At 41.0% G+C, this 19,381-nt stretch overlaps 1 protein-coding gene across 4 annotated transcripts in view; it reads right to left on the minus strand.

Annotated features, from left to right (window-relative positions):
• Positions 1-19,381, minus strand: part of fgd4a (FYVE, RhoGEF and PH domain containing 4a) — a 46,015-nt gene that overhangs the window by 26,018 nt on the left and 616 nt on the right. The window contains exons 1-2 of one of the 4 annotated variants that reach the window (XM_044036807.1): positions 15,799-16,135; positions 15,592-15,681 (exon numbers count right to left, since the gene is read on the minus strand). The exons of 1 other annotated variant lie outside the window; for it this stretch is intronic. In XM_044036807.1, coding sequence (XP_043892742.1) covers positions 15,592-15,681; positions 15,799-15,853 — 145 coding nt within the window. In that variant the 5' untranslated portion in view covers positions 15,854-16,135. Of the gene's footprint in view, positions 1-437; positions 661-15,591; positions 15,682-15,798; positions 16,136-19,381 lie in introns of those variants that run through there. 2 more of the 4 variants (XM_044036810.1, XM_044036809.1) reach the window with 2 other exon arrangements.

The raw sequence follows: 19,381 nt of genomic DNA on the forward strand, positions 1-19,381 counted from the left end.
AAACGTATTGTTTTTATCATATCTATATCAAATAATAATAATAATAGCTGAACACTGTCCCACGGTCTGCTGACAAAAAAAACCCACAGCAGTTACAGACTTTGTTTAGTTCCCCGTTCACCATGTGTTTCACAAGCTTTATTTATGGTCTATTCTTAAACTGACTAGCTGCATGTTTAGGATTTTTTTAAGGTGACAGCTCTTGCACTGATGGATACACTTGTCTACCAGCACCTGTGAGTGTATGTGTGTGTGTGTGTATATATATCTGTGGCTTTCTGTGATGAAACCATAGTTTCCTTCAGAGTTTTTTCCCCTCTGTGGCAGACCCACACCAGCATATGCTCACCTCTAAAACTCAAACCCAAAACAAGCTGTATTCTCTCGATGCTCTTCTTGAGCAGCCTTGCTGGCAAAACAAAACATCTCTACAGTACCTGTGGAAACTCCTCTGCGGTAGAGATGGCCTCTCCCCATCCTGTCAACAACACGATTCTTATCCATCTCACAGTGTCTCCTCCACTCCATTTTTTATCAGCGATAAGGAAATTTTACCCCTTCCTTCAGCAGCAAGCCTCCCTGTTCTCTAAATACTTCATGTCTGTATTTACTCATCACACTATCAGCGTACCTGGCCCTTCGCTGCACAAACCGGTTTCCTGGAAACCAGTGTCACCAGGTGAGGGAGGGAACAGCAGCAGAGGGAGGAGGAAGTAGCTGTCCTTCACTTTTAACCACTTAACAGGAGCAAGGTGGAGTGGAAAAAGATGAATATTAGCTGTAACTGTTAATATCTAACTACATTCATTCCTGCCAAAAATGACATTATCCAACACATGTTCTAACGTCACAAACTGAGATGTACTTTATTGCTTCTGAGCCTCTGCATCCTAACTGTGCCTGACATCTGGAAAACCCACTTTTAACAAAATCTAAACTGTGATACACTGCAGCTGAAGATCTGACATTAAAATGCCTAGATCACAGAGGGGGGGGTGTTCTCATCTTCCGATAATAATGAGCCAAAGATACCACTGAATATATTAAAAAAAAAAGAAAAAAAAAAGGCGTCAATATGGCCCATGAGGACACAAGTATGCTAAGTAACCTCATTTGCATCGCTGCTATAGATTGAGATAACTACCATTCAAATGTGTCTCATAAATAATGGAGATAGGAGATTGTATTAATGTGCCAAGTCACACCCCTTTAATCATACTGAGTTCATGCTGGTGATAATGCATGTGTGTGTGTGTGTGTGTGTGAATGTGTTCCCTCTTTAAAACCTTTTCTGGCATAAATGCTGACCAGTAGTCCTCATAAGGTAAAACCTCATTTTTTGAGGAACTGGTTAAATTTAGGGATAAGATTTGAATTGTGGTTAGGATTTGGCATTATGGTTATGGTTAGGCATAATGCGGTAAGGAAAGGAAGTCAATGTAGATTCCCTTAAAGGATAGCTGCATGTGTGTGTGAGAGAGAGAGAGAAAGAGGGCACGTGTGAATTTTTTTTTTATGCTTGACACAGAAGAGATTGGCTACTGAATGAGACCAGATGCGTCTAGTCTCTGTTCTCCCTCCCCCTTGTCCTCCCATAATGGACAATTACCAAAGAGTTATGGTTTTCTGCCACAAACATAATAGAGTGAAAATTAAAAGGCCATGTGAAGCCTTTATATGGTCAGGGCAACCAGATGAGACCCCGTCTCTGCAGCTCAGACAGCAAACATATCCAATTCACTCTCCACCCGATAATGCAATTCTGTGATGAATTCTTGTACAATGAATAAACCAATCAGTATTTACAGCATATTTATGGCAACCCAGTGCAGTGCCCTTTCCTCTGATAAAAGTTCAGTTCATTATTCCCTCTAGTTCTAGCTTCAGCGTTGTCTAATGACGATTGAAACACTTAAGTTTACCCTGCTTTTCATGAACATCAATTAAGTAACATTATTTGCTGCCTCCTTCATCTGAAAATGAGCTCTGACAAGCAAAACTATCAGACCTGACTGAGGCAGTGTTGTGAGTGTATGAAGCTGCAGCACAGAAGCATTTATCCAAATTGTACAGGGGGGTTTTGAGCTGTTAAATTAACCTCAGAAACTTTCTGTTGCTGCTTTTTCATGTTTTTAGTCATACTCCAATCCCATACAAATGTATTTCTAAAGTACATTTAAAAACAACCATGTTGACCAAAGTGCTGTGATATAAAAGCAATATGAAGAAAACAATAACAATGGATTATAAAACGAATAAAACACATAAACAAGGTAAAACAAAATAAATTCTCATAGAGTTGACAGGAAGTGCAATGTCATTATGGTGTGTGGAGTGAAACAGTTGTTCAGGCCACTAAATCTCATAAGCAGCTCTTCTCCTTTTTGCTCATGTTGTACTTAACTCAGTCATGTACCTTTTCACATGCGTGGCCACAATTTGTGCCAAAGATAAGATTTAAGCATGATCTGAACATGCTCTCTGGTCCGTGTCTGAACCTGAACACACCCCCCCTTAAACACTTCCTGTACTTTCTGTACTTCAAAGATGACATAAAGAAAGAAAGAGGCAACGACAGTTGGCGGGTCATGGTTGTCACTGCACATAAAAATGACCAAGATAAGACTAAGATATTTATAACTTCAACTGAGGCAGGTATGAAATTATGAGTGAAACCTAGATTTAGAGAGAAAAGATGTGCTGTATTATGTTCAAAGAGATAGTGGACACTATGCCTCTGAGAAAGGGATCGATTGTTAGTGACAGTGTGTGATAACATCAACAGTCAACAGACTCTTACTTCCCCCTTTCCACAGTGCATCTTTTCTTTCCTCTTTTCTTCGCTGTTCTCATCTGCTGCCTTCATCTCCTCCTCCACTGCCCTGTGACCTGCTTCACCTACCTCGAAAAAACAGATCACAGCTGCTGGGCAGGAGCTACTGAATGTGTCAATCAATATCCTGTCCACTCAATCAGCACGTCCGACGTCGCCCCAGCAGAAACGCCTTTTCACACATGAATAACAGTGGCGCTAATGCATGAAAGTCAGCTACAATCAAAGACAATTGCAGTGGGGTTTTTTTGTTTTGTTTTTTAAAAGCAATAGCATTTGTGCCTATAAAAAGCAATGAACTACAGTAAACCCTAGCAAAACCAGCTGCACTCACATATTTGTCTTAAATCAGTGATTTTGAACATTGCCCCAGGGGTATTTCTTCCGACAATGTCACTGTTTCCATTCAGAGTGTGTTCAGTCTATTTTCTGAGCAAACATTTACAAAAATAACCACTTCAATTTCCATCAGTTCAACAAAATAAGTTCCTGAAGTGAAAACGCTGCTGCGCTTCTCCATAAATAACCCCCATGAGAAACTGCACAAACCGCTGCTGTTGAGTAAGTTGTTGTTCAGATACTGGCTGAAACTCTCTCAAGAAATGCACTTGTTAATATTCCGATGCACCGAGTATGAGGCAAAGCACCACAACAGATGCCTTGTACAAGGGAGACGCTTGTGAGAGCACGGAGGTTTTGTCCAAAACATTTCAGAGGCTGTTCTATGAAACCAAATCTATCGCTATTTGCCCTGAAAACACACTCGTTTGACATTCTATGGGGTTTGGATTCTTCCACACTTTACAGAGGCATGTGGGACCACCTCAAAAATGTGTGGTTTTTGGTGGTTTCTCAAAACCATGACCTACAGGGGCAAAGGAGTAAGACATCATTCACGCAGCAGTATATGCTATTATAACTGCACTATACTTAAAATGATCACAGCTTGCTAATTAATTTGATAAAGAAGAACTCTTTACTTCCAAGGCCAAAGAACAATTTATAGGTTAAAAATGTTGGTTCATAACAACACATCTGTTGTTTTTTTGTAGAAACTGCTACTATATTAATGTAACATTATTTTGTGAAGTAAACAATTAGCAGCTTCAGTAAAATGTTGTTGGACCCTCCCCGTTATGTGTCATGTCTGGTAATGTGAACACAGACTTTGAAAAGAACAGAATGATCGAGAATTTTGAAGCTTTATAATCAGGAAAGGCAAGCAAGCACCCAAACCAAGTGACATGATCTGACAAGATTAATCTCGACTAATAATAATCTTCTTGTTCTCTTAAACAGACGGGGCTACAAGATGCAACTGAGGGCGGTAAACAACCCACGTGACCCCTCATGCCACTGAGACTAATATCAAAGCCTTGTATAACGTTAATAGAACAACAACAAAAAAGCATTTTTAGGACCTTTGTGGAGCTGGTGTTGGTTTGGTTGGGTAGTTTCAAGTGGTAAATCAATGCAACATTCTCTTGATTAATTATTCATTTAAACACATTTATGTCCCATTGTTCCCTTTGCATTTGGGAAACGCTAACTCGCAGAGATTCATTAATACGAAACAGATTTGACCCGATGCATAATGAATGAAGTAAATAGACGCTGGATATGAAGCCAATCAAACAGCGTGGGTAAAGACTTGTGTCTCAAAAAAAAAAGGATCTTTGTGTTCGGTATGAATGGGTCCTTCTGACCGAGGCCACTGGAGCCCATATTCTCAACCCAGAGCTGGAATGCACAGAAAACCCTGCAGTCCTGAAAGCAAGCGGGCGAGTCTGCAGCCAAGGTTGGGGCACTAATGGGGCAGAAAGGGAGAGAAAGAGAAGGAGCAAAGCACAAACTTCCTGTTTCACATAGAATGGTTAAACCAAATGTATTTTCTCTCTCTTTCTCATTTGTGACAGCAAGTTTATCAAAAAATATTCACTGAACCAGGTCTGCACGCTGGTGCTGCTTATCTGAGCTCACAGTGCTCATTAACTCAAGACACACACACGCACAGGTTCCCATGACTTCATGAAATTTACATTCACTTCCTGGAGACTTACTCTCAACCTAAACATCAGTAGCACTGCTCTAATCCTAACCCTGACCCTAACCATAACCTAACCCTGATCTCATCCTAATTTTAAAACATGTCTTTACCTTAAAATTTAGTAATTTACATTATGGGGATTTGATTTTTGTCCCCATAATGTGACCGTGCAAACAGATTTAGGTCCCCACAACATAAGAAACCCCAATTATCACGCATGCACACACACACGCGCACCCTGCACTTAATCTCACCCGTCCTGGGGGAACTAAGCGTCAAACAGCATCAGCATTTCTGGTCGGTTCCATGGAAGGCTCAGCAGAAAGATAAACCGAAGGTACACGGAGGAGACAACATGACAAGATGATCGGCTGTCACAAACCCAGCCGCCGATGCCAGTGCGAGGCTGTGACACAGCATTTTTACTTTGGTATTTAGAAAAGAGAAGGTCAAAAAAAGAACAGAAACAAGCAGAATAAGAAAGCGAATACACGTTAAACATATTCTATGTATATTCGTATTTATGGTGATGAGACTGTTTGCAACAAGTTCTCTGCTTTTTTCTCCCATTTTCCCTTTTTTCGGATATACTGCAAGATAAAACATAACCTCTGCTTTCCAATTATTTATCACTCACATGAGGTAGAAGACGACAGCAGAGACGATGCCTCAATGATCCCATGTGTACATATATGAGAGTTTGTTGAACTCATGCAGTGGCTGACATACTAACACCTCTTTATCTGTCTGGAATTCACGTCCAAATCACATCATACATTATCTCATTATCTTTACAGAGAAGAGGAAACCCAATATTTCACACATTGCGCAAGCATACGGCATCAGTGGAGAGAAAAAATATCCCTTTTAACAGGAAGAAATCTGTTAATATTTTGATGGCATCTCATGGCAACGCTCCGTCTTGATTTGAATTCTATCACACAGTAAATATTGTTCTGAAGCTTTACTTAAAAAACTATAACAATCACAATCAGTCATTTCATCCAAATTGTTCAGCATAACTAGTAGTAGTGAGTCTCATTTTTATATAACCTCATAACCTCCCTTTCATTCTACCTTGATTTTTGTTGCAGGAACTTCCTGCTGGACGGATGACACTCAGGCACAATAACCCGATCTGTGAATGTTTAGCTGCTCCACTGCACCAGGAATAGCTCTAACCTTGTCTTGCCTGTATGGGAAGTCTTTAAGAACACAGGAAGCACTAGAGAAAATACACTGCTGCCGATAAAGTTAATGGTTTCAAATGCGGTAGCAGATAGCAAGCGAGCCAAATGAGTAAGAGTGGGTGCACACAGAGGGGAGATGGAGTGGGGCGATTGAGCCCCAAGAGGAACTGAAGCAGGAGACATATTTTGTCTTTTATTACCAGGTAACAAAATGGTCATTACTGCAGTATATCTTTGCAGTTTTATAAGTGCTATTTACTGAGCCATTTTTCTATGTTGATATTAGCAATCAGCGGCCACTACACACAGTTATGATTATATCTGTCATTGTGGGCTCATATTACAGCTGTAGAGACAAGGTGACTCAAAAATCATAGTTGTGTTTGTACAAGGATCAGTAACAGCAAGCCAAGGTAGTGTTTAAGCACACACACACAGAGACATAGACCTGCTTATTTTCCAACAGCTCACTGTGGACAACTGAACGTGATCAAACCAAACACAATTAACTGAAATCAGAAGCTTTGCTGATCTGTAGTGCAAATGCAGAGACAGTCTGCTGCTGAGACGCTCTGTCAACAACGCCTTAAAGAAAATTAATAGACCACAGCAGCCACTACATCTCTCTCTGTCTGCCTCTCTCTCTCTCACACACACACACACACACACACACACTTTGCTGCCACACTAAACTACAGTACCTGCAGATCTAGGGCTTATCTCGTGTGATGTGTGCACCTCCCTTTGTTAACCATCACATCAACTGGCAACATGCCTGCATGCCTGCATGTGTGCGCAGTACTTTAGTGTCTCCATGGTCATGAACCAGCCACATTTTGACCACCATCTCTGTTAACCTAAAGCCACACAGCTGTTGTATGTGTGCACTTGGTGGCTCCAGTTCGCCTGCTCTGCCTGGTGAACCACAAACCTAAAAGAAAAAAAGCACTAACCTGGGTCGAGGTTGTGTCCAGTGAGTCTGTGAAAGGAAATTAAATTCCCCACAGCTCGGATGAAGTGAAAATGACCTCTCCCTTCTCTCTCTCTGTGCCCTGTCACTCACACTGGCAGGTTCAGGCTCGTGTTAAGCTGCTGCCTCGCTGCATCCTCCCTTCCTACTCTCTCGCTCTCTCTCTCAGTCACTCACACACGCGCACACTCTTGAACACACAGTGGCAGACTGACTCATCCCCCTTTTCCTCTCTGTGATGCTTCTCTCTTCTTTTACCCTTTTCTCATTTCTCCGTCTTGCTGCGAGGGAAGATAATCACATTCCAGTAGAGATGGGGCATACGGCGGGGGAGCGACACTCAGCCACACAGTAAAGCCCCCTCTGTGTATGAGTGTGTGTGCATATGCTTGTGTGTGTGTGTCGCATAGACAATCGGTCCCATTGTGTTGGGCGAGGGGAGGGCCAACCAGAGGGTAAGAAGCCAATGGCCGCACTCAACTGCTGTCCCTGTGGCTGTTGGTGGCTCTAGCAGATAAAGGTGTGACACAAAACAACCCCCATCTAGGAAGAGAGGTGGGGGTGAGGGATGATAAAGAATCGATCTGGAGAGGGTATAGACGCCTGACTTGCTTCTGAGATTCTACAGGCGCATCTTTAGTTTCTCTCAGGGTGATATACTTCCTCCTTTCTAGGTTTCATATCACATTGTAGGTTGGGGGGTGGGGAAATTAAATCCACCCACTTTTTCCCATTAAAACCAAATCTGTGGCTTCACACTCCTGACGGGAGGCAGTAGGAGAAACATGTATATATTTGAATCCTTTGTTGTTTCTCCTGCTCAGTTCAGTGCATGTCTGAAAGTCAGTCCCTATCAGTGGTGATTTCTCTAAGACATCAAGGAAAGCTCAGCTTCCTCCAAAATGTGGTCAAATATGTACTGTGTTGCATTTACATTTCAATACTAAACGTGCGCTAGAATCAGCTGTTTATCACGGATGACAGATCGTCTTACGTGATTTACGTAAAACCACAGCTTCAGAATAGCGGTGAGTTTCACAGTGATTGGACAAATGCGGCAAATATGTCACTTCCACAGAACCTCAGCTTCTCTGGGAGTCAATGGAAGCCCAGAGTCAGAGACTGTCTGAAAGGCAGAACCGGTTTTTGATTGACAGCGTTGCAGAAACAATTTACGACAGCCGAGCCTTTTCTGTCTGGATTTTGTGAGAGGTCCATAGGTCCATATTCCAATCAATCGCCTCCACCCCACTCATCTGACATGGTTTTGACTGTAACAGATATTTGTTTATGTTTAAAAGTCACACATTACAGCGTTAAGCTACTTCTACGAAACAAGTCTACTGCAGTTACAAATGCAAAACCATGCTCTGCCTCGGGCTGGGCAATAATGCAATAACAATATAATTCATGATGTAACTTTCTTCAGTGTGTAAGGGTATATCAATAGCAATATGATGTTCATGAATTGCACAAACACACGTTGAGGTACAACATATGTAACAACTTTCAACATTTTACCTGTTGTTTGTTGTTTTGTGTCTAGAAAAAAAAACAAAAAACTATTTACTTTTTTTTCAAGTTTCTCTAAAGAATAAAGATCTCTCTTTAGTCATCTGACATTTGTCAGATGGTAAAATTACTTAAAATTAGACAGGTGTTAATTCTGGGTCTGACCAAGGACATCAAAAACAACACTAATATATGATGTGCAATATGCAAATAGATGCAAATACTCTGTTGTTTTTGTCTTCTTTGGGTCAAGAATGGTGTAGAGAGATCTCCTAAAGTTCCTTTGTTCTCAAACTGTAAAACCTGTCCGTAGAAATGACCTGCAGCTATTGACACGTTATGTAATAGTTGCACACACTTTTGTTTGAATGCAGTGCAAAATCCATGCACCACCACAACTCAGGAAATTTGCTAAATGGGAAGGACCCTCACTCCTTTTTTTCTTGTTCAGACTGGTATCACATCATCTTTTTCTTGGACTCCCTTGAACTGAAACAGTAACTTAAGTCGTGACGTTTTTTTACTGACTGACCTTGTTCTCGTTCCACCTTCATCTCATTTCTCGTGTTCTATTGTTAAACTGCTGCAGCAGAATGATTTACCACATACCATCTACAAGCGCAGCCAGACATGTATTACCATTAAAAAGAAATCCTGTCAGCAGTTATAAGAAACGTCCAGCTCGCAGCCTAGATATTTGCACTCTCTTAAGCTCACACATGCCATGATACACTAAGAGTGTGCAGTGCAGGCCTCATTACACTGTAATTAGACAGGAAGAGTGCGAGAGAGGGAGGGAGGGCGAGTGAGCAATAAATACACCCAGACCTCACCATGAACACTAAGTAAGTATGTGTTGCTTGCATGTGTCTTTTGGACCTTTTCTGGCATGAACACTGACCTTGTAGCATCACTCATGGAGACCAAAACCTAGTCCCAATGAGGCAGAGCCTAATTTCTGAGGAAGTGGTTAAGTGAAGAGCTAAGATTTCAATCATGGTTAGGTTATAGCTAGGGTTAGGTTTGAACTTGATTATGTGTTCCCAGTTTGTTTAGTCCGTCCAAATGTGTAGCGTTCTAAGAGGAACGGCTGAGCATATGTATGTGTCGCATGTGTTGCAGAGGTAAAGGTTCAAGGGTCATGCAGCCTGCAGTCAGACACACATGCGTGCACAGGCGAGAGGTCATTAGTCCTAGTTCAGTTTCTAGCTCTCATAAATCTGTGCCACTAATGGGCAACAGGAGAGTGAACATGTGTAAAGAACATTCATGGAAATCTAAAACACTTCATTCTGGATATATAATCATATAATGTTAAAAAATAGACACCTTCCCTTGTGTTGCTAAGTATGAGGCGTGCTACTTGAAACATTTAACCCAATAACTGGTTATACGTTACTGCTCATTCGTTTTTGATTCTTAAAAGTCAAAATTAAAAGTTTAAAATAAAAGTTCTACAAGTGAGCTTGTGTTACAGTTTAATGTTGCTAATCAGAGAAAATCTTGAAGAGAAACATAAAGATGCACCGTTGACATAATATTGATCCCTCAGTGAGTTGTAGCAGGAGGGGAAAGGGATCAGAGAGAAAGTGTGTATCAGTACTTTTTACAACCAAAGCTTCTCTGGATGCAACACTATCAGTAGCATCACATAAGCGTTTCCTGTGGCACGATGAAACGATGTTATCATGGTAAATGGTCTGTATTTATATAGCCCTTTCTAGTCAAACAAATGTTTGACTGCCTTGAGTATTTACAGGTTTTAATTTCTTGGAAAGATTAAGAATAAATTACAATTTAAATGTTGGTATGAAAACTGAAATCCAGGAATTGGTATTGTTGCTTGCGTGCATCTAAAGCTAGAGACTGTGATTCAGAACCTAATTAAGTTCCACTCACTGTTCTAATCAAAAATGACAAGTGAGAATTTTAAAAGCAACCCTAACGCAGCGTTCGTGTCAGACTTCAGCCTACCTGCCACAATTATGTTAATCAGTCGGACTAAGTGATGTCATGTCTGATCACTATTTTACCAGGAAATGAAATAGAGTAAAATGTCAGACATTGAGCGTGGGGTCACAATTAAATAAATCTAATCTCTTATGAGTAACCTGTTCATTGATTATTATCAGCAGTGTTTCCATAGAGACGCTTGAGTCAAGTATTGGTTTTCAGACAGTGAGCAATGTGTCTGTTTAAGTATTCAGGTGAGCAATATAAATATATGCAAATGTGCATTTTGTGGAGGGAACACACAGCATGCATTAATGCAGAAACAGACACTGGAGACACGGGCGGTTTAGGAAGAGAAACCCAGACTAACACTTTCATGCGGCCCCACTGCTCACTGGTAGATAAGCTCTTCCTCTCTGTTTAGGAACAGATCAATCTGTTCGCGCTCACTGTGAATGTGAGCTCAAAGAATCCCTCCTGAATATCACATCCACAAAAACTCCTTTAAACTCGATCCATTCAAAGGTAAAGCACATTCACTTTTCTTTTAGCTGTGGTCTGACCTCCATTAACTTCATGTGTGCAGTGTTGAGCTGCGGGTTCCATAGAATGAAGAATGAAGATCTCATCAACAGCTTCTTCGTCCAACCAGTCAAAACTAGCACTTGTTCAGCGAGGTCAGTGATGTTTCAGTAACTGTCACTTTAAATTCATTTCAAACACTTGATTCGGTTGCTATTCAACATGAAGGCGTCACAGACGCTTTTGTTTCATCTTGTGTACCCTCATTGTCAAGTGCAACGCCACACAGCACTTTCTATGTGCATACATTTTCTTCTGTCCTTTGCTTCTTCACACCTCCCTGCTTTCCTCCCACTCACACACACACATATACTGTCCACTTCACACTTGTTTCTACCTCGTGGCGACTGCAGCTGGCGTCTCCCACATCACATCTCCTGTCTTTGTGTCACATCCACCGACCACGCTTGTCCACTTCCCTCTCCCACCATCCATCTCTTTCTTTTCTCTTTGGACTGAGCGAAGCGGAGCCAGGCCATTAAGCAACCACATCCCTATGTGCAAAGAAGTGTGGACTTTAAATACACCCACCCATGCACACACCATTAATTAAACCCACATCACTTAAAATGCACACACACATACACACACACCCTTGCGGTTTTCATTGACTCCCTCCTCCTCTTCCTCCTCGTGCACCACCTACATTATGAAGGTCAATGATGAGTGATTTGTATTGTCTGCAGACGCACATGTTTACAGACACAAGCACACGGAACTAAAGCTACAAAGAAACAGCAAATAAGCTACACAAAGCATAGCGGGGCGCATCTGTCATGTCAAGCAACGGGGTCAACATTTGCTCCTGCAACACAGCGACAATTCACCTTGGAATGGTTCCATACACACGCACAGTGTCACGCTGCTATTACTGTGTCCCTGATAGAACTTGGTCCAGAGCAGCACTATAACATGGATAATAAGTTGGCCAGACAATAGCATTTATCTTATTGATTAAACAATTTGTTTACGAGGAGTGTTTGAAAACCATCTTGGCACAAAATTAGGCTCAGATGCTTTGTTTATCCACCTTATTTTTCTCAGTGCTCCTCACAGTAACATACACAGACTACATCCCATTAGGATCCACCCTGAATTAAGAGTACTTCATTATTTTCAGTGCAAATTAAACACATATGAAGAAACTAAGATGAAATGGATAGAGCTTTTTGCTGATCATAAAAAAGTATCTTACCACAGGCAGACTGTACTGTGTGAGAGTAATGCATGCACATATTTTTACACCAACCCTTTCCCACTTTGCCTGCTTGAATTACTATTCTGTAGGCTTCGCTGGTCTGATCCCGCAAGCAGGAAAGACTTGTTTCCTTTTTACATCATTTAACACTCACATAAGAGGACAAACGCATCACAGCAGGCCGAGCGGATTCGCCGCTACGTTCTGACTAACGATAAGCGACGTGGGAGGTTTAGGCCTCATCTACATACATATTGAAACCACAACATTACAGCAGCACAATAGAGTGCACTGTGACGCGTCAAAATAAATAAGTTGTTGTAAACAGTGCCATTTAGCTGCTTCAGATTCAGCGTCTTTGTTTTTTTTTCATGCTGACTCACGCCGTCACATTAGCCTGACTTACTGGAACAGAGAAGAGCCATTGTTCACATCAACACCTGTGCTTTTCCTGCTATGACTGTGTTATCATGTGATGCACAATGAGAGGAACTTTAGTCAGAGAACCTTCAATCGGCTGACAGTTTCGATGGCAGGAGGCCTCCGAGTGGACACAACTGGAACTGCGTGGCATGTGTTATGTGTCTCCTTCATCACCCAATTAATTCTTTCCACAAGAGCTATTACATGATGGCACAAAGTACAGCAATGTCAGAGATTGCAGTCGAATTTTAAAGCACCTTAAATTGCATCCGATTTCATTAATTTGCTTTTCACTGATCGGTAGCAGCATTGGCCATAAAAAAAACCACATGGGTCAACCTTTAACTTAATGTTTTACGAATTAAGAACTAAGAATTAAGAAAGATTTCATGTACACACATTTCTCATGTCAGCTGTTGTTTGCCTTACGGAGGCAAAGCACTTGTCAGTAAGAGTCTGGGCGTTATTTATGTATATTTGGAGTGTAAATAGACTTTGTGAAATCTTAACATACACATAAGAATAACTATACATGCATAAGCCCATATCTCCAGTGTTCTGTGGCAAATATGTGTGAAAAAAATGTGTGAGTGAGCAGCATACATTTGTTGTTGATTTATGTGGAGAGGAAGAGTGCGAGAGAGAGAGAGAGAGGATTGGGGGGAATTTGAAAAATAAATAGCAACAGAGAAAAAAAAAGATTATGACAAAATTGAAAAATGCTGTCTTACAGTAATCGCAGTCTCTGCAGGAGAGGATGTCAAATGAACAATGGCCCTAAGTCTTGCACATCATCAGCATCTTCACCTTCACTCTAGACTCCACACACGCATCAGACAGACAGATTTCCAAAATGCAAAGGCTTGAAAAACAGGGTTTCTTCCACATGGCGTTAGTCAAGGCTTCACAATGGGATTTTGTTTTGTGACCTGAAGACGACAGTATGTCCACCTTTATACACACGGTAAGACAGTGGGGGGAAAATGCAGAGCGAGACAAACGGATCCCAGTAACTCACGGAGCCGTCCTCTGTTCATAGGACACCTTATTGACACCTTGATGATGGTATTGGTAATTTGAGCGAGAGTGGAGTCTGACCTACTGTAACAGTACAGTAGCAGTGGCTGTTGACTCTTTTTTTTCAGCTGTCGGTCATTATGACTCACACACATACTTCATCACCGAGACAGCTGACGAAAATTAGTGCTCGACAGTTATAACACCCGCGCCCTCTTCCCTCGGCTTTTGTACCCATACCCCTAATAACAAGAGACAATATCATCTAATTACATGCAAAAAAAGTACCATAAGTCATAGTTAACAAAATAATGTTAGTACAATAATGTTATATTATATTTTCAGTATCATCTAAATGTTGCTTATTACAAAGAACTTTTAAGGCAAAAAGCAGAAGTTGTTCATATCCATTACATTACATGTCATTTAGCAGACGCTTTTATCCAAAGCGACTTACAATAGAATCAAGTACAATTAGCCAGGGGTGGAATCGAACTTGCGACCATGATGTCTTTGGTACACAAGGTAGGGTCTTAACCACTGAGCCACTCCACCCCCTCTCATGATCCATCATAAAGGAAACAGTTCACTCTGTTCTCAGCAAGACCAACACTAAAATCAAACTATTAGGTCAACAGTTTCAGTTCTAAAAACCTAAAGTAAGCATGTGAGTTTGTATACACTGATAGCAGCAAGTTGTGTTACTGCCGCTTGTGACACCCTCTCCCACGTTAAAACAATGAGCGTGGTGAAAGGACCCAGGCTCTCTATGCTGTTCCCAGCCTTTTCCTTCCTGCCAGTGAGAATGAAAGCAGAATGCTTCACAGTGTTTCCTCCTTTCTGCTTTTTAAATAAAGCCGACTCTCCCCAACAACACACAGCGCACTAATAGGTGTACATTTAAAGGGTTGCAGTGTAACGACACGCATGTACACACACATCTATACAGGCCTTACTTCCCTTCATGAAGAGACACAAATGCAGTTGGGTAATGGGTCAGTGGGGAAGCTGCCAAAAGCCCAGAGTGGTTGGAAGAGGGTCTTAAGTGGGGAAATGGTTCCCAGGACTCTTAGAACAAAACCGTCCTTTCTCAAGCTTGCATGCATTTAAACGCTTCCTCACACTCTGCTGCATATGGCACCACAGCAGCAGGCAGTCCACACTAAAGCCAAGTAAATCAAAACAAACACTCCAGCTTTGTTTACTGTGCAGTATACGAGTTCAGTTATACTGAAGCAAATTGATTTAGTAAACACTGATTTATAATTAAGTCCTCATAAATTCAGAATTACAAATGTACGCCAGTGAAATTAGAAAGTACTTCAGACAATTTGATCTTACTCTGTGGAAGCCAACACTTTCATAAACAAGGGCTGCAAAGATTTATCAATTAGTCGATTATAAACCCATAACTGAATGGATCATCTATTTTGATAACAGATAAATCAGTTTTGAGTGTTTTTTTAATAATCAAAACAAGTTCTCTGGTAGTTCAGCTTCTCAAATGTGAATATTTACTGGATTCTTTGCATTACATTTTGAGATTTGGGAGACACCCACCAACATTTTCTGATATATGGACCAGACCAGAGTTGATTAATCAAGAAAATAATGGACAGATTAATTGATGATGCATGCAAAACATCAGCAGAATGAAAAGTAAACATGTGGGAAAAAGTTAGCAGGGGATTAGATCAACAAACCAGCTCTTGCTCACTGGTGGAAAATACATATCAGTTAGATGGCAGTCAAACAAGTAAGTACAACAGCAGCAGGGATGATGATGATGATGATAATGATGAAGATCAAATATGTATTACCATTTCACATTAACTCATAATGAATTTTGGAGACTCAAAATCTTACCATAACAGCAGAGCAGACACATCTTTGAGTTTTTACCTTTCCGGCTCCAAAACCAGTATTTGTGTCGTCGTTTCATTGTCAGTCCAGTGTCTTATTATTAAAAAAAGAAAGAGAAAGGAAACAAAAATAGGAAGAAAACACCTACACAAGCTCCTCGTGTTATAGTTTCAACTACTGACAAGTGTTCATTATCACTGGATCACCTACCAGGGCCAACAAATCTCAGACAGCACCACCGATAACCAGCGACCAAGTAGTCCATGCTACGTCCAAGCAGGAGAGAGACAGAAACTGCAGAGATGACGTCAAATGAAAATAACTGAAGACTAATGCTAACTTTTCACTTTCCACAAATGGTCTCTTAAAATACACATCTGATAAATTATGATCTCCTCTTCCTTCCTCCACTTCAGCCAGTAAACAAAGGTAGAGGTGTCTCCTCTCCTGACAGGACACAGCACTGTCCGCTTCACTGCTGCACAAGAACGGAGAGACAGCACTGAGGAGAAAGACAAGTCATCACCATCACATCTGTCTGCTGTTCTTACAGATGGGATGTCCGTAATTTCGCAAAGGTGAGAAGAAACAAAACACGTTGCTTTACACAATCGTTCAACGTCGTTTCTGTAAAGTTACTTCCCCAAAGTGTCCCTCTGTGTTCAGCAGGAGGCCAGCGCTGCACCTCTGAATCATTTTCTGAGATTACGCCGAGCATCTTAGGTAAAAAAAAAGAGAGAGCAGGAGATTCCTGGGAAAAGCCTTGCAGGCTAACAATTCCAGTCAGGAGGAGGGAAACAACACACGCTGCAGACAGGAAGCACTGGCTGGTGCATGGAAGGGAAAAAAGAAGTGTTTCCTGGCTGAAATATGGCAGCAAATATCAATTGATTTTTGCTGCATTAAATTGTGTTGTTTAAACTTTTAAACAACAACAACAACGAGGAGAACAGAGAAACGCAGTTTGCGCAGTTATATTTGATATTTATGAAAAATCTATCAAATATAAACTGTTATTCCGTTATTGCCCAGCTCTAGCTATGACTAACAGGACATATTGGACATTATTCATGTTTTTGCTGATTTGTAGTCAGTTAAAGACTCACACACACACACACACACACACAAACACTTTGAGCAGAAGCTAATATTGTCTGCTCCCTGAACCTGGACTATGGTAATTATATATCAGTGGTTGTGCGTGGTCATTATTTTACTTTTTTAAACAGTGTGTCTTGTTAGTTTGTTTAGTTTAGGATTATTTCACACACCAGGCAGGCAGTAAAGTTGATTTTTGTACTCAGCTGAAAACTGGTGAAACTTTTTGGTGAGTCTTTACCTCCACCTGCTGGCAAACTTGAAAAAAAATCCACTTTTAACATAAATGGTGATTTTGTCCTGTGACATGAGCAAGTGTGTGTAAGCAACTGCTGAACAATAATATTACAAACAAACCCACTCCTGTATGAGACATTCCTTGCTTTGTGATGTCCCCACACAGACAAACACTGAATATCAACTGAGCAAATCAAGAACTTCCTCATCGCCACACCTTCATGCACAGTCATGTCCGACCTGAGACATCGGGGCTAGACGTGGAGTAAAACTAGGGGAAAGATTCAGATAAGGAAATGAAGTCATTCAAAATACCATCTCGTTACTCATGTGGGGTTTTACTGTGTATGGCTCAATCGTGACTGAAGGCCATAAAGAGTTGTCTGGTCTTTAAACTATTGAAGTATATTATATAGTTATAATTATATATTATAGTCTTTGTCACTATCAAACCAATACAGTACTTACATCAAAGTAAAAGGGATTCTTTATAATTATATTACATTCAGAAATAAAAATGACTCACACCTCAATCAACCTCAGTCTTCTCCATGCCATGAAGCTGTTTTATTGTTGCTTTTGCACTGATGTGGTACAGCGCTGCACGGCAAATGAAAAATAATCACCTCTTTAAGTCATCATTAACTGAGCTGAACAACGGGGCCACTATTGCTTTAAGTGAGTTAAAGCCAGTGGAGGACAGTGAGATAGTTCAGCTCTGGCTGAATGAGCATCAGTGTAACAGGACAATACCAGCAACACTCTCAACTGCCATTCCCACTGCTTCTGTCCGCGCTGACAGTAAACACACAGCTCCTTTGTTGGAGACTGATACAGCTGTCCTCACAGTAACACAGTCACACGCTGAACTGCCCCAGAGCTATTGAGCAACACTAAGTAAATGTCATTCTACGTGTGAGCTATAATAAGACAGAGGAACAGAGGGTTGTTGTTGTTTTTTTGCATGGAATAATAACTGAGACATTAACCATTAAGTGTGTATGCACCATAATTTACCAATGACATCAGCTCAACGTCCCTGTACTACTGTATCTGTGCCTCTCCATTATATCGTTATATCCATGATCCAAGAAATGCAGGATCATAGTAAAAACAGTAAATCTGTAAATATAACACTCATGGCCCTGTGATGGACTGGCGATCTGTCCAGGGTGTACTCCGCCAATTGCCCCATTGTCAGCTGGGATTAGCACCAGCACCCCCTGTGAGCCTCATGTGGAGGATAAAGAGGTAGAAAATGGATGGATGGATGGATATAATACTCATTTCCGGAGCAAATTCTGCAATAAAGTTACACTTTATACTAGTTTTTCTCTTTCTAGAAACGCAGTCGCAGTCGTGAAGAGAAACAGCATGTTCAAGCTTAATAAGAAAGAGCGAGAACAGTTTTTAAAAAACATGACAAAAGGGGAGTGGAATCTGGAAAATGCCATATCTGCAGCACAGCTATGATGACACTATGTTGACAGTGTTGCTCACACACACACATTGGTCAACCAATGTGTTTCTCTTCTGTAGTGCTCTTTTTCATCTTAAAAAACAAAAACAAAACAAAACAAAACATTTATATACTGTGTATATATACGATACGTTACTGTTTCACTTAACTTTTTACTGTTTTACTGTTTCACTTAACTTTTACTGTTTTACTGTTTCACTTAACTTTTTTTTTAAATTTTGTATGCTTGTTATGCACCTTTGTCACCAGAACAAATTCCTTGTATGTGCAAATCATACTTGGCAATAAAGCTCTTCTGATTCTGATTCTGATTCATTGACAGATAATGTTCTGGGTGATTTGGTGTTTACGTCATTTCCTGACTCTGAGATTTATAAGCCCAAGACACCTTGACCAAGTTTAACAAGTGCCACCATTAACCATGTAGCAAAGTTCATATTCCACTACAGAGGTATAATCATTGGATGCATGTTTGCACAAGCACTCGGCAGAGTTGCAAGATAAAAGGGAAGTCGTGCCAGTGTCTCTTGTCTTAGCTGTTCATGCCCAGACAAAATGCGCTGACATGGATCATTGTTTTCAGTGACTTAACTCTCAGGTTGAGCCGAAACCATGAGGTTTTTCAGGCGTGGAAACACCCTCAGACAGCAGCTCTGCAAAGATCTGCATTGAAGCATGAATGAAAATATAAACCCGGGACTGTTTTGATCACTTTTGTACGGGTGGAACCCTGCTGTTTGCAAACATCACAGTTCTTTATTCCTGGTGTTTTCAAGAGGGGGAATATGCCCTCCAGCCTGTAGGTGGTTACACACAACAGGTTGGGGCCTGACTAACCTTCATACCTGCTGAGCAGCCACTAAGTCAGCAGTGGAGTGTAAACAAGGGCTGTAAATGTAATGTAATGTGTGATGTAGGTATGTAACAGTGGCCATTCCACGCTTTCCCAACCAGGCTGACGAAAACACAGCACGTAAA

Source organism: Solea senegalensis, linkage group LG10 (assembly GCF_019176455.1).
Source record: "Solea senegalensis isolate Sse05_10M linkage group LG10, IFAPA_SoseM_1, whole genome shotgun sequence".
NCBI lineage: Eukaryota > Metazoa > Chordata > Actinopteri > Pleuronectiformes > Soleidae > Solea > Solea senegalensis.